The sequence below is a fragment of the Salarias fasciatus genome, chromosome 12 (genome assembly GCF_902148845.1).
Source record: "Salarias fasciatus chromosome 12, fSalaFa1.1, whole genome shotgun sequence".
Classification (NCBI taxonomy): Eukaryota; Metazoa; Chordata; class Actinopteri; order Blenniiformes; family Blenniidae; genus Salarias; species Salarias fasciatus.
The window spans coordinates 7,144,464-7,163,903 of record NC_043756.1 but is presented as its reverse complement, the minus strand read 5'-3'; the positions used below and the strand labels follow the sequence as shown (position 1 = coordinate 7,163,903).

The window sequence follows — 19,440 nt, the reverse complement described above, 5'->3', positions numbered from 1 at the left end:
TTGTGTAGCGTTGTGTTGTGTCAGCACTCGCCGACTGTAGCCCAGGCGCCATTAGGTACAGAGGAGACAAAAGCTTCCTACAGCAAAGGTTCCCTCTGCATGCGCCGCCACAATGTTCCTCCTGTTAATGCCTTCCCTTCCAATTAAATCTGCAACTGTTAATTATTGTAATTATGAGAGTGAGCTCCCAGCTCGAACCCCCTCTCTCACCCCCCCCCCTCCAACCCTTCCCTTGCCGGTGTGTGGAGACGCTACGGGAGCTGTTGTGTTGCTTCAGTGGCGCCTTGTCTCTGCTCCAGTGAAGCTCTAGCAGCGAATTGGATGCGGAGGGGGATTTGGTGCACATGACAGCGGTGACGTGAGGGAGATTGCACGGTTCATCTTGGATAACTGGGCGAGCAAGTCACAGCCAATGGCCACACCTCCAGTATAACTCATTAAATGATGTGTAAAGTACATGCTGGGAATAATTAGCTCCAAATAACCTTTTTTTTTTTTTTTTTCGCTTCCTTGTATTGCACAACAAAAAAAAAATGTAGTGTATTATCTGTAGGTGTACAATAAGACTATTCAGCTGGTCAAATGAAATGAGGGAGATGATATTCTCCCAGCCAATCATTCACTCATTTGCTGGGAACACGCCACAGTCATTTTGCTCCTTTCTTATGGTAATGTGAAACTCTTTTCTTGCCGTGTTCTTTGAGAGACACTTGCGATGAATTCAAAGTGATGTGTTGAGTATAAGGAGAGCTGAAAAAGAGTGGATGGCAGGCCGGCTGCCTGTTAAGTCTCTGCGTGTCTCAACATCCTCTTTGGCCTGTTTCTGTCACAAGCTGTTGTTTGGCCTGGACCTGATCTGCCCAGCTACTCTTTGCACTAACACTGTGTAGACCCCTCGCAGTAACCTGCGACAAAGATCAGTCTCAGGATGCTGCCAGGAACAGGACTAGCGTTCAGGTACATCCCAGCTGAAATACTGGAGGTGGATGTGTTTTTATGAACTTTATCGGCGCTCGCCGAGATATGCTCAGAGAATCAACACGTCAAGCACGGCTTCGCTCCCATGTCGTAACCTCAGTTTGCCTCGTAGCAGAGTCCTTGCACGCTAGCGCGGCTAGCAAAGGATTCCGGCTTTACCATTTGAAGCTGAATCCTCTTCCATAAAAGACACTGAAGGAAAGAGCAGCTCCTTCTGCTTCAGGCAATTCAGCCTTTTCGTGGATACACTGCAAAATCTAAATGATGGACTGTCAACTCTCTTGCAGAAATGGCACTGCAAAGAATAATCTCTCTGGCAGTGGATCATGGCTGGCTGTATGCTACCAATGCCGTCTCTTTGTTTATGCGAGCATGCAGCCCTCACACGCACACACATGCAGACATGGATGTATGCACACGCACAGATGCAGACACTGAGAAACACACAAACACTGCAACACATTCACAAAATGCTTGGAGCCTAAATCCTTCTTCAGAAGCATACAGTGAAATATATGGGATTAATAACCTGAGTAGCATTATTTTTTTCACCTCTAGCCTTTAAAATAATGCACGCTTGGCTTGGTGTCTGGATGAAGTTTTGCTGGCGTATTTGCCTGGTTATCGGTGTGTACAAGACCTGCTGTGTGACCTGGTTTCATGCAATCTCCATCTTCTAATTAGGAGGCTGCAGAAAGGCTGGAACGAGAGGAGGAGTGATTAGTTGCCTTTGGGTATTTCATAAGTGGCTTTCAGTGCCACATTTGCATTATTTGCTTGGGGTCTGAATAACAAATCAGCCTACCTTTGCAGCAAATTGAGGCTAGCAGCTAAAGACCATCAATACATGAAATATAAAATGGAAGTGAAGAAAAGAAATAAGCAAAACATGCTAACACAATATAGGGGGTTAAAATGAAATATTGAAACGTGGAATACAACAATGGTCTCAAACTGAGCTAAGCTCAAAGTCCCGGTGAATAAAAAGGATTTAAATATTCTTTTGCTCACGTACTGAGTATAAATACCTTTTGAAGTGGAGTGTCGGCCTGAAAAACACACGGCTGCGTCTGTGTTTGTGTCTCATTCTGTGACCAGCAGACCATGTGAACCATGTGGGCCCTATGTTGAAGCCCCATGCTGTATGTGTCCTGTAGGGTCAGTCAGTGTGCTGATCTGTAGCGGAGGTCCTGTCCACTCATTTGGCCAGTCTCCCCAACCGCTGCGTGCGGCCGCCACCGCCAGGCCTGGTCAGCCATCACTACACCACTTGGCCGTATGCCCACATCGAGTCTTAGAGGGCAGGGAACAAAGTGGGCACTCACATGTCCACATATAAGCACACAAAAACACATCTCACACACACACACACACACACACATGCACTCATGATCACAGCAAGTGACAGTGGCTCTTGTTTACCCAGCCCTCCCACCCTCTCTCAGTCTCCTTTCATCCTTTCCCTCTAGTCTGTCATGTTGTGTGTCACTTCCCACAAATGTCAGTGCCACCGTGGGACAGTGATTAATTTTGGTGTGCCTGGCAAAATGTCTTCAAGATGTTTGTTTGGGTTGTCTTTTCCCACCCCCCCCCCCCTCGCCCACCCCCGCTCCCCGCATGTCTTGGAGTCGTGGGTCGAGAGTGGCACCCCCCCACCCCCACCCCACCCCCACCCGGCGTGCCCCTCGCTCCCCCCGCTGCTGTCACGGCCTTGTCTTCATGGGGGGAGGAGCGCCTCATCATCATCATCATCGAGGGACAAAGGCTACCTGAACTGACAGAGATCTTCTTTTCTGACCAGAGCCACTTTTTGTCACTCCCCACCGCCACCTCCATGCGCTGTCTGTTTAGTGTGTGCTGGTGGTGTATGATGGGAGAAGTCTTGACCCAGCACTGGGGGGCTGTAACACTTCACTGTCAGCGCGGCTGATTAGCTTATCACTCACCACACAGGGAGGAAATACATCATCATTCCAGACAGGGATTCCCCAGTTTAGAGCTTGTCTTCTTTTCCTCTGCATTTAATCACTTCACTCTTTGTCCCCTCCAGTATCAGTAGCTCCACCTCGAAAACCAGTCCTCAGCTGCTCACAAGGAGAGCTTTCTCCCTTTTGGACATTTCTTTGGGACAACCAGAACTACTACTCCATCTGTTTAATGCCATTCGGATTATTGGACGCAGTGCAAACACAAGTACTGGCAAAGATATTTTGATATTGAAAAAAAAAATGAAAGGAAAAAGCAATCCTCCCAAAAGGATTCTTTTCAGCTCACTCACTCAACAAAGAAAGTGAAACACAAAGTGGCAAATGTACTTTGGCTTCCCCACAGTGCGGTATCAGGTATGGTAATTACTCTGCCATTAACATTGGGAATAGTTAATGTGTATTAATGTGTTAATGGCATGTTAATTACTGTACATGCAAGAGAGAGCCCGCAGGCATTTTCTCAGATTCTTTGTGCCATGTGGATGTAGGCCAACCTTAAAAAAAAAAAAGAGAGAGAGCCTTTAAGAACGTCGATGAAAGAGGATCCTTATGTTTCATTTGTCAGAACAAAAGATTTTCAATGGTAATTTGATCTCGCTCCCCGCTTGTGGAGCTGAAGGTTACTGATCCAGGCGCCACGACAAAGAAGATGATATGAAGTCAAAGGAGACGTGGAACGCGGCTGTAGTGACACTGGCCTCTTTGTGAAATGGATACTTTAAGCCCTCTGTAGTCTCTAGTGTGTTGCTTTGGCAGCGGGTTTTAATAACACGGTGGATTAGAAGCCCTGGACCCCGAGTGCCAAGCTGGAGTAAATGCTCACCTTGGACGAGCCTCAGTAACAGGCTAGATGCCACAGTCCTCCTCCTCCTCCTCCTCCTCCTCCTCCTCTTCCTCTTCCTTCTCCCAGACGCCTCGCTCCTCACACGGTCTCCTCCACAGCTTTAAGAGAGATGACCTTTGCAAATATTGACAGAAAATAAATTCTGTTTCGATTAGTTAGCTTTGGGAGACCTTTGTGGATCAATGCAATTAGATGAACAGAGTGCCGATACGTGGCCGGAGCCGCTCGCTGGAGGCTCTGCGCAGAAGGGTGGCTGCGGGAGGTCAGGGTTACTTGTAATGAACAGGATGTTTTGGAAACAGTAGTGGAAGTAACCAGACTGTGTATCATCAAACACAGGAAGGCTCACGTTACCGAAAAGTGCTTACTATCTCAAAAATGGCTGTTATTGAAAGAAAGATGTTAGGAAAAAAAAAAAAAAAAGGGGGAGAAAGCCGGCTCCTCTTCCAGTGAATGGTCTGCTGCCAGGCGGTGCAGTCAGTGCAGCAGAATGAGGTGGAGAAGCCCAGAGCCACCTCTTCCCTCTTCAGCAGGCCACATTAACCCAGCAGGGCTCTGCCTTTATGGCTCTCCTGCTCACACTTCAGTGATGAGAGTAAACAAGCAGCAGGCCAAAGGTCAGCTAAGCCCACAGAATAAAAGAGGGCACAAGGGGAAAAGAGGTGGGAGGAAAGGAGAGCGGCCCGAGGCAGTGCTCAGATCACTGTCAGGGCTTCAAGCAGGGAATGATGTACGAGACAGCCGCCCCGAACCGGAAATGATTATAAACAGAGAACAGCAGAGACTATATGAGAGAAAAGGACTGCATTGTCTTTATCTGTCAAATTTGTTACTTCCCTGGATCAGATAATAATGGCGAAACCTGTAAAATGTGAAAAGGAGAACCACCCCTGAGTGATAGGGACGGATTAATCACAGCGTCTCCTTTTGTCTCAGCTCGGGAAGAGAAATGAGGAACAGTCACACATGCAAGTGCTTCTCCCGGCTGCCCCACCTGTATTGTTGAATGACAAACGAGGCCGATTAAGGACATGTGACGTTATTATTATCACTGTTTCTGACTTTTGTTTTCCTTTTACGTTCATTAAATGCGTTCTGTTAATTAAGTGCATCATCACGAAATAACATATCTGGATGTTTTCCCTTCTCGGGTTCCTGTTGCTCGCAGGCTTTAGCAAGGTGACACGACTCCCACACTCTCCCTTCGCACTGAGATTAATCCCACTTTGACTGTGGAGGTGGATTAGAGCTAAACTTGGGTGCCCAAACTTGTTTTAATACCCATATCGTCAGACAATAACAGGATAAAGATTTCTGCAGGAAAAGCAGCATTGCAGTGCTAGAAATGTGGCTGTGGAATTGCAAGTTACCATACAGATTTGTCAACCGCACAGCAAATTAAAGATATTATCTTGCTCGAGCTTATATTGTGGGAGTTGTGTGATGATGCCGAGCTTAGGCAGGGAATCCACAATCTTTCGCTTCTCCAACAAAGGTGCGCTGAAAGAGACAGCTGGACGGAGATAGTGGTTTTTTTTTTCCTTTTTTTTTTTTTTTTTTTTTTTAATTTTTCGTATTTATGTGCTGGAGACAGATGTGTCATCCCTCCCAACATGTGTTATGAATGACCAGCCGGAGCTAGCGTGGCACAAATACACCCTGGTGGACTCCTGCAGGGGCCGTCTGCTTCTCAGAGCAGCGCAGTAATCATTTTTATCCCGCTGATTTCCCAAATAGAAATAGACACGTATGATAAAAATGTCACGGCCACTCCACATGTCAGTGGACTAACAGGATTACGTGTCACTTTCTAATGTCTCGCTCTGTTTTCCTTTGCTGTGAATGTCCACTGTATTGCACACAGGAACTTTGCGGTAATATATGGTAAGAGACAAGTAGCTCTTTATGGCCTGTGATTATTTAGTTTGAATGAAACCAGTGATTTATGCCCATTTAGCTGAAAAGCCCTGTAAATTCCCTCAGCTGCATTTCCCCTGGATATAGAGTGAGTGGAGTGAAAGTGACAACTGGGTTTGGTGTGGAAATGTACGCTGCGTCCCAGAGTTATATTTAATATACCTGACATGAAAAACGTGCCTACCTACTTACCACCACCCGCAGCACAAAGGAAAGTGCAGCCTGCTGAGCTTGACTTGAATCAGGGAGCGGGAGTAAATACTGAATTACAAAAATATGAACCATTGTGGCAGATAAACCACCAGCTATTAGAGCATGTTGAGCTATGTAGTCAGGCATCTGGTCGGTCAACATTTGAATCATGTGCCATTTTGTTTCATGCTGCACAAACTGGAATAGAAACAGTCGAGTCTGTCCAGAACGATAGCTTTGGGTGGAGTTGTGCAAATGCAGTGTGATGTGGATGAGGGTTAGTGGAGCAGCGGCATATTGTCCACATGGATGGCTTGGCTCGGCGAGCCTGATGGAGCCTTGTCCAGCATCTCAATGTCTCCAACACAAATAGCCACATTCATCCACTCCTCTCACACCATTACACCTAAAAGACTCAAAGCCAGTCGATCCATAAATAGAGGCAAATTTGTTTTTTTGTTTTTTTCAGCGGCACTGCAGTTGAACAAAACACAAACAGAGACGAAAACATCAGAGAAGTGGCTGCAATATGTTTCCTTTTTTTTTTTTTTATCCAGGATTGTGTTTATAAGATATACAGAGGAAAAGACGAGTTTTCTCTCCAGTATTTACTCTTGCCGATGGTTTGCGGGGGTCAGCCGGTCAAAGCATGGTAAAAGGGCTTCTCTGATTGCATGCCCACTGGCTGACACAATAGAGCCACTAATCTTCTTATTTAGAATCCAGAGGCTGGCCATATCTTAATGAAGCTGTAATGAGCTGTTGAAAATCCCTGAATTGCGGGAGGGATTATTGAATTGAAACAACTCTGGTAATCATAATGTTCGAGTAGCCACTCAGTATTTACTGCCCATTGAGCCACATTTTTATCCACTTACTAGACTGGATTGCTCCTGCATGTTTTTGCTGTAATTCTGACCTGCAGTGTTATATTTTTTTTTTGTTTGTTTATTCTCGGCGAAGGCTGCCGTCGTGGCTGCATTGCCAGTGCATCCAGGTGTGCATGTATGCTATCTGCTGTGTGATTACGACTCGCTGACAGCCTGGCGAGAGCGAAAAACCAGAGGAAATAAACAGCAGGATCCCAGAACAAAAACAGAATTCATAAACGAGTGTTTTGCATAGGATGGGTTCTGCCTCAATTTGCCGCCCGTAGACTTTCAGTTTACCTGCACATTGTTGCTCCATCCAAAAATAATCCTCAATCAGAGCTGCGGAGAATTACAAGGTTCAAATGCTTGAAAGCAAAATAGAAACAGGCAAAGCAGGAGTTACTTTCTGCAGCTCCCAGCATTCAGCGTGTGAAAGACAGACACACTTACTGGAGGTATAGTTTTCTGTTTAGCATCCGTTCACAAAGTAGAAGTGCCACTTCACCATTGAGCATTTGTCAGTTTATGGATGTTGCTGTCATGTCAGCCTTCCCGTACACACAGTGTGCAGCGCAGTGTGTAAATAAAAGAGAACAGGCATAGACATGGTCGACAGGAACACTGCACATAGACGGGAGGGAGGCACTCGGTTCATACCTGCAAGGGAAGCATTAAAGCATAGCAGACTATGCAGACGTAATACTATTAATGGCGTTCAGCGATTCATCAGGAGCCTATTTGATCTGTTATTTCCTTTAATCCTGGTGTTTTTATGTATTTTGCCCTAACATGTGCCTGAACGGCGTTTGCTGAATCTGTCGCCTTGTTTATGTGTTGCTGCAGGTCTCAGCATCCGCGGCGCCCAGGAGGAAGACCCGCCAGACCCGCAGCTCATGCGTTTAGACAACATGCTGCTGGCGGAGGGAGTGGCGGGGCCAGAGAAAGGCGGCGGATCCGCCGCCGCCGCAGCTGCTGCTGCGGCCTCGGGCGGAGCGGCCGACAACTCCATCGAACATTCCGACTACAGAGCCAAACTGACCCAAATCAGACAGATCTACCACACGGAGCTGGAGAAATACGAACAGGTAATAAGATCCTTTCAGACTGCAACTGCGAGCTTTCCTCCACCACAGCATTAACGGTTACTCACTGCTACGGACCTACTGAAATGTATTTCTATATTTTGCATAGCTCAACAACACCATATACACAGTATAATCAGGAAATAGCAGCATGAATGAATATAATGGGAGAGGATATATTGACCTGCAAAAAGCGCTGCGGTATTAATAGTGTTGTGGCTGATGATAGAGATTCAAAGGAGTCATCTGTGTTAAATGAAAGTATGATCGGCTCCCTCACCTAGCACTTTGAGCCTGCCATTAAACACAGAAGCATTATGGGAGAAAATAGAAGGTGTAACAGTGATGCCTCAGCAAGCCAGTGAGGTAAATTAGACTAATTTACTCTGTGCTCTCTGAGAGAGGAGGTGGGTATGCGGGGGCACACAACACTTCGCCTGGAGTAAATGCATCTTTCTTAAGGGTGTTTCCAGGTTTTAATTATCTAAATGTAAATACTTAACGAATTTTACTCAGAGTAATGAGCTAAAGTGTGCACTACGTAAATGAGTTATTCTAATTAATCATGTATGAACTACTGGTTTAACGAAAAGCTGTTTAAATTCACTCTGCATTAGGGCCAGGCCAAATTGCAGATCTGCATTTATTCAGAGATGACTTCACCCATTATGTCATTTAAGTTATAAGCAAACAGTGCACTCTCGTGAAGCTTTTAGCACAAAGGGCTCGTGCATAACGAGCTCACTCAATATGTGAAAAATGTCCGCAACTTAAGGATATTGATCATCTGGAGACATCTGAGAGTTTTTGTGCCTGAGATTTGGGGCGTTGACAGAACTCATTTTGGCTGTTTGTGTCACTCTCTTGGCAGGCGTGTAACGAATTCACCACCCATGTGATGAACCTGCTGAGGGAACAGTCTCGCACGCGGCCCATCTCTCCTAAAGAGATCGAGCGCATGGTGGGAATCATCCACCGTAAATTCAGCTCCATCCAGATGCAGCTGAAGCAGAGCACCTGTGAGGCTGTCATGATCCTCCGTTCCAGATTCCTCGATGCCAGGTCAGTGGATCATACCTGTTTACCTGTGTGAATATGCGTGTGTATGTTCTGCGTTGAGAGTTGCATTGCTTCTGTGTGACCCACATAAGTGAAACCCGGTGGGTGAAGGTCATTTTTAGACTGTGTGCAGCTCTGAAGTTTCTCTCACTTTTCTGGCACAGCACACAGTGTGAGCGCTGCAAGAGATGCATGATTTTAATTATGTTCATGTTCCATGCATTATCCATTTCCAAGACAATCATGCCCTCACACCTGAGAGCAGTTAAGACCAAATGAAATGGGGGACCAAGTCGCGTGTAATGGATGGAGGGGAGGTCATCAGCAGGTGTTGTGGATTACCCTAATCACTAACAGTGTGGTGCAGCGTGGCGCTCTGTGGAGAGCGACACAAGTTGGAGCCAAACAAGCCAAGTGGAAGCACATTTGCTGCCCACTGCCTGTGTGAAAGCAGTAAACAAGGCAAAATAAGCAAATGCTCAACAACATGATAAGTAGTGCCCTTGGGAGGGAAGGGGACCCAGATCTAGTTAGAGTTTGCTTGTTTCTGCTGGAGATCCCTGGGGCTGTGGCACTTCAGGAACAATGCTCAACTGTGCATGCCATGATTTCTATAATGTACCGAGATGCACTCCGACTGGGCTTTGCGCTCCATCACGAAGCCCACCCATCCGCTGCGCTAAACTCTACACATTACACGCTTGGACTGGAGATTGCAGAGCAACAGACCAAATTAAACATTGTATGTGTTTGGTGACTGTGCGTGTGTGCGTGTTTGTTTGTGTGTGTGTGTGTGTGTGTGTGTGTGTGTGTGTGTGTGTGTGTGTGTGTGTGTGTGTGTGTGTGTGTGCTTGTCACTTTGTTGGTCGGAGTCCTTTCTTTTGTGTGTCGACGAGACTCTTGGAGCAGGACACGATATTCTGCTCCTGAGGGCCCTTAGTGCCCATTCCTCATTATTTTCACCATTTATGTGTGAGATTGATTGTGCAATTTGTGCAATCCAAATGGATGAGTTAATGCTGGTCTCACTAATAGGCTTGCTCGGCCTTTCTCTCGTTTTGCTCCCCACTCAGGCGGAAAAGGCGAAACTTCAGCAAGCAGGCAACAGAAATTTTGAATGAATATTTCTACTCGCACCTCAGCAACCCCTACCCGAGCGAGGAAGCTAAAGAGGAGCTGGCCAAGAAGTGCAGCATCACAGTTTCCCAGGTGGGTAGTGCTCATCTAACAGTATCTGGTGGGTAATGAAGATGGGGAAGGGGGAAAGCCTAGAGGGATAGTTACTGTAGGTCACACCGCCAAGACACAATGTCCTCTGCTAACCTTGACATTGTGACTGCCTAATGATGCTTCAGTCAAGGCTGGCCCCAGTCAGTCAGAGCAGGGCCACAGGGAGGGGAGGCCTATATCATCTTAGCCTCAATCAAAGCACTATGTTGTCCTTTCTTAGCCGCCCCAGCGCTGAGTCCCCTGCCATTTCCCCCTCTCATTCCCATCCACCATGTGCGCTCTCTCTCTCTCTCCGCTGCCTGGTCAGTCGCTCAGGTCATAAGCTCTGAAGGAAAAAAAAAAAAGAAAGAAAAAAGGCATCATCCATTACTTTAAGAAAAGCAGTTAAAGTCTGGTGCTTGAAGACAGAGGATGATACAGGGTATTTATTTTCTATGTTTGCTCCTAAAGTGACCTTGCGAGAGTCTGCTAATTCACAGATATATTTAACACTTAACAGACGCAACTTTCCCGCTGTCTGTATGTCAAAGCCTCCTTCCTCGTCGGGCAAACCTGAACGCAGTGTCTCTGGCGCCTAAACCCCCACATCCAAAGCATTATTATCCTGTGCTCTCTTTCCCTGCTATGATTGTGACTACTATCTAGTTTTTTTTTTTCATACTCTATTGTTCTGTGGTTGTCCTCATGAGACACAATATCAGAGAAACATGAATCTATACAATAATCTGCAGTGTTTTGTGTGTGTGGGGAGGGGGTGATGAGGGGTATATTGAGTGTAGTCATGAAGAGTCAGATACTGTAAAAGCCCATTCTTTTTTGCCTTCAGGGGGTGGGAAGCACCATCACAGTATCACAGGTATGTCATAACTTCTCCTGATACACTGTTTTCATTTTTTTGTACTTCCTATGTTTATGAATGTAATAGCCTCACAGTTTTTTCTTTTTTGTTTATTGTTTTTTTTTTTTTTTTCACTGCACAGAACCTCCCTCCCACACACTGCTGGAATAATGCTAATGTTATTATACAGTACTTGAAGTTGGGATTTACATTTTGACACAAGTGGATGAAAATTTACAAGCATTTACATCCCACGTTTTACTCACACAAGACCACAGCCTCTTTTTGATTGATGTACATTGTCACGCCGCACTCATACATCACCACATTATGTGTGTACAAATGTGTCACATGTAATTTTACTGTACGACTATTTTTCACCACTTTTTGTTTTTTTTTTACTTACTGTGTGGTCTTCTGAATTTTAAAACTGCAATCTGAGGTTTACTTTGTTGTTGTTTTGGCTTATTTTCACTCTCCCTACCTTGCAGTCCATCGTATGCTTTATGGCAGTGAAAGAAATAGCCACTGCCTGGCCTTCACAAATGGAGCCCCACTCTGTTTTCTGAGTGCCTCCCAAAACAGGCCACTGTACCGGTTCCCATGAGAACCGATCGGTCCATGCAGAAATTAGAGGGCTTTTAAAAATTCACTTGAACTCATCTCAGGCCCCATTAGTGGCGTACTCCTCGACAAGTGGAGGCCGTGGCAGACATTCTTATTGACTTATTCTTAGTGCTTTGGCTCAGTTTAAGTGAGTAACAAAGTCAGAGGCTGGACACAGTGCCGGCTGTACTGTAAGCACGTTATCCTTCACCGTGGCCGAGCCTTTCGGAGTCGCGGACCGCTCGCTGTGGTCACTCTGAGGGCTCGGCTCAGTAATTTATCAAACACCCCGAAACTCTTTTGCAGTGCTTTGTTGATTGCACAAGTAGTTCATTAAGTAAACACCATCCGTTGTGAATGGTATGCCAATATCGCTGTGCAGCTTTGCTCGATGCATCATTGCTGATGAAATACCCTGCATCATTTCAGCAGGGATCATTTAAAATGCATGTGATGCACAGTCATCCTCCCCGAGAGCGAACCCAGACTCTTGCAGTTCAGACGCTGTTTTTCATATTCTCTGTTTTTTTCTGATGCCCTTAAAAATGCTGCAGTGATAACCTTGAGTGAACAACTACATTATTATCTGACTGTTGTGTGTCTGATTTTACGACTGAATCGTGCTTGTTTATAGCGAGTATTTGAACTGACATTGTTATATTACCTACCTGCGCGAGATTTCCACTGTCACTTTGCATGTGCATCGCAATGAAGGCTGTGGTTTGTGTCCTGACGCCTCAGAGGCCACCTTTGATAAAACCACTTTTGACTGTTTGTCATTTTAGTGCAGAGATACATTTATTTTGCTGTAATTTACAGGTGTAGACTTTGAAGTGACACATGACAATGTTTTGATTGTTTGTGATGAGTGGAAGGTTTAATGCTGGGAAGCAGGATTTCAGAAACAGTGAGGGATCATACATGGACAAATATTAACCAAAGAGTGATCAAATCTTGAAATACAGTGGAATATTATAAATAATTAATAGTGCTTGACCAGCATTTTCTTGCAAGTGTGGCAATTATAGTTTCTTTTAGAGGCAACTCATGTCAGGTAATCTCGTCTTACAAGCGGTTTCTTGCCACACATCGGTTTCAGTTGAATGCATGGTCTGCCGCAAGATAAATAAAATGAATTAGTTATGGAGATTGGGTTTTTCTCCACAACTTTTAGTGCCGTGCTTTATTTCAACATCGAGTTGAAGCTCAGAATCACCAAAGCCAGAGTGCAGTGGGTGGAAGAAACTATGCAGAACTGTTTCACACTCCGTTATGAGGAGAACAAGAAGCAGAGTGAAGCAAAACAAATTGTAAAAAGCCCGATGTTTCAACTTTTTTTATGAATCAGTCAATCACATGTTTATCCGTTACAACCTAATTTGTACAACGAATGTTATGTTAGTGTATAGTCTGTTTCTGTTAAGTCACATTTAATAATAAAAGTATGTTTTCATGTGTAAAAACCACAACTGGCTACAAGTGACATTTTAATAAATGCAGATTTGTTTTATATACTGCTCGCGTGAACATTTTGCTAAATTAAACAGGCAGACCAGCATTTAGAAAAAGATTTTCTGTAATTGTCAGGGGTTTGTGGGCACATCGTAAGCTGTCCAAAAGATCGAGAATATTGCATCGTCTTTGCTTCTACAATCCACCATAAGCAGGTTAAGTAAAAAGGATGATGGCCAGAGCTTTCATTGCTTCCAATTAAACCTTGCTTGTTAGTTTAACCTCTAGGTAAACCCATCAAACAATTGATGTCAAGGAAACCCTGCCAACAGTGGGCCTCGCCTGAATGGTCATTAATTTTAATTGCCTAGATATTAAAGATTTAGAGCACAGAGACGTGCAGGATAGAAATGATCTGATGTCCTGCAAATCCAGTCGGTTTTTACGCCATAGCATTGGCGGGCTGCTGGGGATATTAAAATTTAAGCACATGGGTGGAAATTAAATAAAGCGTCATTAGGGGCAGCTGCTCTTTGGCTGGTCCAGCCGTGGGCTGCAGGGCCTGAGAGGGGGGCTGCAGCGCCGCGACAAGACACTCTAATTTATAGGACCATTAAAAACAAGCATCATCTCATTATTATTCCACTGTTATTGCAGAGCCAGCAATCATACATAAGGTCCACCCCTCACACAACTTTTCACCGTCTGACGCTGGATGTCATCGTTTCAGTTCAGGGAAATTAACATGTCTGACTCCGAGCAATCTGAATTCACCCAGTTTCAAGCATTAGCTTGAACTCATGTCTGTTGAGTGTAATTTTACTTCAATAAAATACAAAGGGGATAGTTTTTAACATGTCATATTATGCAGGTCTTTTCCCTCCTACAATTGTTTCTTTTTTTTTCACAGCTGCAATCAAGTTGTGCTCAGATTCATGTTTCTGTTTTCTATCTATTTCAGCGTATATCCTTATACAGATTTGAACTAATCACGCCTCCATTTGCTAGTTCTTCTTGCACATTTCCATCTCGTAAATAATCGTAAACACACATTTACATGAGACGTCAATCATCCAAACTCACCGAGCAATTCTGGAGTGAATCAAATATCGAACATTTCAGTGAAAGACGCGTGAATTTCTAACCCTAAAAGCCGGAGCTGATGTGAGGAATATGCATGTCTAGTAGGTTGACTTTAGAGTGTGTGCAGTCAGAGGCCCCCTGTGTGTTAGTTCTGTCAGGAGACAGATATGAGAGCATGTCATGCTCCCATCCATGAGAAGACACAAGTGGCTCCTGATTATGGCTTAATTAGCTTGTGTACCCGGCGGACATTACTGCAGGGGCTGGGAATTGGGTACTTGATGGACCCAAACATGACATCTTGAAACAATCACACTGCTCAGTGCACGGTGCTGTGGCTGCTTGATGTCTGACTCCTCTGCTCCTCCTCCCTCTGCTCTCCCACACAGGTATCCAACTGGTTTGGCAACAAACGGATCCGGTACAAGAAAAATATCGGCAAGTTTCAGGAAGAAGCCAACCTGTATGCCGCCAAGACTGCTGTAAATGCGGCACACGCTGCAGCCGCTGCAGTGCAGAACAGCCAGGCCAACTCCCCTACCACACCTAACTCCGGTAGGCACTGCTGCATATAGACAGAATTAACAAGAAAAGAAAAGAGAAAAAAGAAAGAAAGAAAAAAAAAAAAGGATGTGCCCTCTACCTCAGCTCTTAACCTGCTGCCTGCCTGCCTCGCTCGCTCATGCACCATTCACACAGGCAAGAGTGACAGGCTCTGCTCCCAGCTCGGGGATCACAGTGTCTCCTGTCTATAAGACAGTTGATGCCAAGCAAACTCATGCATAAAGAGAGCGTTCCTGACTTGTGAACCGAGAACACATGTATTTTTGGCAAAATAAAATAAAAAAAGAGAGAGAGAAAGAGAGAGAGAGAGAGAGAGAATTCAGAATGATGCCATGGGATTTGTTTTCCCTTGACTTTCTGTCAACTTCCTGTCATTTGTAATGTAATGGTATGTAGTCCCACTGAATTGTCAACCTTCTTTTTTTTTTTTCTAAATAAAGTGAAGCATATCTGCTGGGAGCATTTTATCTACGTTAAAAGTATTCTAGCAAAACAGCATTACAAGCAGCTGATAGTGCATCATAACAGAGAGCTGTGACAGGGGGGGTGTATTGAGTACTGTAGCACTCGGTTTGGACTTGGTTGACCTGCGTCAGGGTGTGGTCAGCTTATGAAGTGGTCCCTTTTTCTTGCACCCAGGATTCCAGATGAAAGATGAAGAGTTTCAGCTGGATTCTGCAGAGAGCAAAAACACTCTTTTAAGCAACATGTTTACTGGTACTGGTCTTTTCATAAGCTTCTTATTGTCCTTGTCATTTACCATGTGATACCTCCCCGCCAACTCCAGATTGGAAATAGGTGATGTGGAACAATTGGGAGCTTAAGCGACCAACCACATATAGAACCGGCCCCCCCCTTGTGTCATGTGGTCTTCATTCCATGTGTGTTCACCTCATTCGTAATGAGATCCTCAGCCTCTCTGCATACCCCGTGTTTGGTTTCCTTCCTTCCTTCACCTTTGTAGTTGCCTGCTTTATGGGAGTCTTTCTTCTGTGTATTTGTCTGCTTGAGTTGGGTCTGTTTGTGCAGACTTGTGCGTGCGTGCGTGCGTGCGTGTGTGTGTGTGTGTGTGTGTGTGTGTGTGTGCGTGCGTCTGTGCTTTTCCCTTTATAGCCCTCTCATGTATTCAGCTACTTACATCTTCCCTTTCCAGGTTCTTCAGGTTCTTTTAACCTCCCAAACTCTGGGGACATGTTCTTGAGCATGCAGAGTCTGAATGGGGATTCTTACCAAGGGGCACAAGTCGGAGCCAATGTACAGTCACAGGTAGGATCAACAATCAGGGACAGTTCCTGACAACCGGTGCAGAGAGCTGTCCTTGTCTTGCCTGTGTACTGAGCCATCCACAGTGCAGTCTGAAGCACATTAAACCAAAAATAGCAAATAAGAACAAACACCCTGCCCGGGCGAGGGCAGCTCAAATTACCAGGCGAGGCCTCCAATAACATCCGATTGACTGAAGTGTTTACTGACTATTTCGCTTTGGATGGAATATTTTGGCAGCCAAAATATAATCCCACCCCACTGCTATCATGCCACAAAGCAATCTCCTGGCTACTATTCCAAACATTTTGTGAATGCATTTGGCTTTGACTTGAGCTCTTGGGTTGGTATTGGGTTTTTGGTACTATGTTTACCCCTTTTTTTCTGTACTCTATATTGCTATCCTCCTGTCTCATCCTGTTATTGCTTGTCGTTGACGTCTTCCATGTTGTTAGTTCTACACGGCTACACAACCGACACACTCGCTGCCATGCATTAACGAGTCAAAATCTACACCTATTTATTATAAGGGTCCACATACACACTAATTAGAAACAGCTTTATACGTATGTTTTGGATTATTTTCACACTTTTATTTATTAATTTCTATAGCTGCACAGTCACTACAGAAAATGAGCATGCTCATATAAATATGCTTTATTCATTTGTTTAATTTGAGGAGTCGGCTTTAATTTGCTTTGTACCTTGCTGTCTGAGGAGCCCACCCCCCCCCCCCCCCCCCACCCCCCCACCCCCCTTCCTTCCTTTCTTTTGGTGTGACACTAGTTAGTAAGTCTGCGCATGTTTGTAGTCAGCGGCGGACTCCTGCGAGACACCCGGCTGACCAGATTGTCCACCCCTGTCTGTCCTTCCAGGTGGATACCCTGCGCCATGTTATCAGTCAGACGGCAGGATACAATGATGCTCTGGGGGGGAACACCATGTACAGTCCACATGGCTTAAATGTAAGTGGATTAAAGATGTGAAACTGACCGACTTTGCTGAATACTTCCATTTCAAATCTATACATTTTATTGCTATAAATTCTGATAAACTGTCTCATTGCACGGTATCACTGTATGGTCTCAGGTATATCCAAACCTTCAGTAATTGTAATTACTTGGATCATATTGCAATTTTTCATGTAAAAAAAAAAAAAAAAAAAACAGAAGAAGAAACCATTCACAGTGAAATAGGGAAAAAAATCTTTTACTAAAACTTTGACTCAATAAGAAGATAAAAGGAGGATCTCCCACATCACCACATCTGCTGCGTTTTAACAGTTTTGAAATGCTTCACAGAATTTTCCCGTAGACTTATCTCGGTGATAAAACGCGAGCACGTGATGGCCCGCAGCCCCTCGCAGACATGAATTCCATCTTTCCTGATGAGGTTTGATATGGCGCCTTTTTGTAACGCGCCGCATAATCTGAAGCTATCAGAGTAAAGATTAATTTAGTTGATGAGAGAGGACGAGGAGTGAGAAAGAGACAGAGAGAGAGAAATGCTATCAGACATCTCTCTCTCTCTCTCCACTCTATATCTGAAGCGGAGGATTTGCTCGGTTTTGGGTAAAACACATGCATTTTTTGCATTATATTTTAAAACTGAGCTTCAAAATAACGTTCGAACGTCACCGACGTGTTGCTGAGAATCAAAAAACATGATTCCGGCTGAAGGAAATGAGCGTGTTTGATGTAAACAAATGGCCGCGGCTGTTGCCAGCTCTCAATGCTGTTGGTGTCATTTTGGCTTTCCTGCAGCTTTATTGCTATAAGCTCTTTAGACATGTCAGCTCCTCGCAGGATCAAGTGTTTTTCCACTTTCTCACAAGGTTTCTCACTTCCATGTGCAGTGCAGACCTGTGCCTACTGGCTCACCACAGCTCAGCGCGATCCCCGCTAAAACACCGAAGCTTTAACTGACAGCCCTGAAAAACCTCAGCGTGAGAACAAAAGAGTAATACGCTCAGAAAATGTGCTGAAGAACAAAAATGGCAAAGCTTTAGGTTTTTTTTTTTTTGTTCCTTTTTTTTTTTTTCTTTGCAACAACAGAAATTGCCTTATAGATATATTTGCAGAGACTAACCTTTAGCTTTGTTGGTGGTGACGTAGAGGGATCCAGTAAAGGCTAGGTCGCGCCTGGAGCAAGGCAAAGTCAGGCTGGCTAAGACTGGCTCTCTTGGAGAGGCCCAGCCTTGTCACTTTCGCTCAGCTCTCCCCACCTCACGCCGCCCGAGCCCTCCCTCTTCTTGACTGACAGGAGAATATGTAGCGACAAGCTGTCGGTCGCTGCTGAAATCTGCTTAGACACTGATTTCAGGAGCGGCTCCCATTGGCCGGGACACAAGACAAATTTGTTTCTGAGAGTCTCTTTGCTGATGCTACTGTAATGCAAAGACTGAACTAATCACACAGCATCAACATATCTGCAATATGGTAATATCAGCTGACACCTTTCTTTTTTTTTTTTTTTTTTTCTCCTCCGCTCTTCCACTTTTGGAGCGTCTGGAGTTTACCAGGCTCATATTGCGCAGTATGTGATAGTAATCGCAACCTTTCCCATGTGTGTCACAGGCTAATGGGGGATGGCAAGATGCGACGACTCCGTCTTCTGTAATATCTCCGACAGAAGGGCCTGGAAGCGTGCACTCCGATACCTCGAATTGATCCGCTACTCATGCATCTTTGCCTCAAAAGCAGGGCATGGACTTTTTAAACAAGGCTGACCAACTGCAGAGAATAATTTAAAATGTAAACTTTGACAATAGAATTGGTTTTTCCTATTCCTTTAAAAAAAGAAAAGAAAAAAAATTCCCACGACCATTTCATCCTCCATTATGAACACCAAGTGTTTCTTGATCGCTCTGTTTTCTTTCTGTCTCCATAAATCAAGTGTAATCACCATACTTTTATTTGCTTGTTAGGGGTAAACACACACACACACACACACGTACAAATAGAAACGGCCCTCAGACGTTACTCAGTAAACTTTCAGGATAATTATCTCCTCCGAACTCAAAATACAGGATTCCACTCGTATATTTTCCTTGACACTTTATGACATTTTAAACGGCCATTTGTTTGATTCCTGATTTAATTACTACTTTCCATTTTGATAATTGGCTTCGTGTTCGGTCGGTGCGACGCCGGGATTAAAGCAGCTGTTTCTTTGACTGTAATGTGCTTCGCAGTCTTGTCCGGCGACTCAACAATGCTGCTGTTGACAGCTCAATGGCAGCTTTGTAGTTACTTTCAAGATTTATTTTTGCCTTACAGCTGTATACATTAGTACAAGGAAACGACTATTCAAAGTCTGGAACATAAAGAAGTGTAATTGATTGCTTGACTATAACATGACACCATTCCATATTTTATAATTTGATGTTTAGTATGTACATATGTAAACATTTTTTTTTTTCTTTTGTACTGCTTAAGGAAATCAACAAACCCCCCCCCCCCCACCCCCTCCC

At 44.6% G+C, this 19,440-nt stretch overlaps 1 protein-coding gene across 9 annotated transcripts in view; it reads left to right on the top strand.

The window, feature by feature from the left end:
* The window catches only part of pbx3b (pre-B-cell leukemia homeobox 3b), a 55,166-nt gene extending 36,407 nt beyond the window's left edge, over positions 1-18,759 (top strand). For 2 of the 9 annotated variants that reach the window (XM_030105547.1, XM_030105546.1), the window contains exons 3-11: positions 7,635-7,876; positions 8,745-8,935; positions 10,006-10,141; positions 10,989-11,018; positions 14,531-14,696; positions 15,345-15,422; positions 15,859-15,971; positions 16,844-16,933; positions 18,545-18,759. In XM_030105547.1, coding sequence (XP_029961407.1) covers positions 7,635-7,876; positions 8,745-8,935; positions 10,006-10,141; positions 10,989-11,018; positions 14,531-14,696; positions 15,345-15,422; positions 15,859-15,971; positions 16,844-16,933; positions 18,545-18,637 — 1,139 coding nt within the window. In that variant the 3' untranslated portion in view covers positions 18,638-18,759. The remainder of the gene's footprint in view (positions 1-7,634; positions 7,877-8,744; positions 8,936-10,005; positions 10,142-10,988; positions 11,019-14,530; positions 14,697-15,344; positions 15,423-15,858; positions 15,972-16,843; positions 16,934-18,544) is intronic. The other 7 variants (XM_030105550.1, XM_030105549.1, XM_030105552.1 and 4 more) reach the window with 5 other exon arrangements.
* Positions 18,760-19,440: the final 681 nt, after the last annotated feature.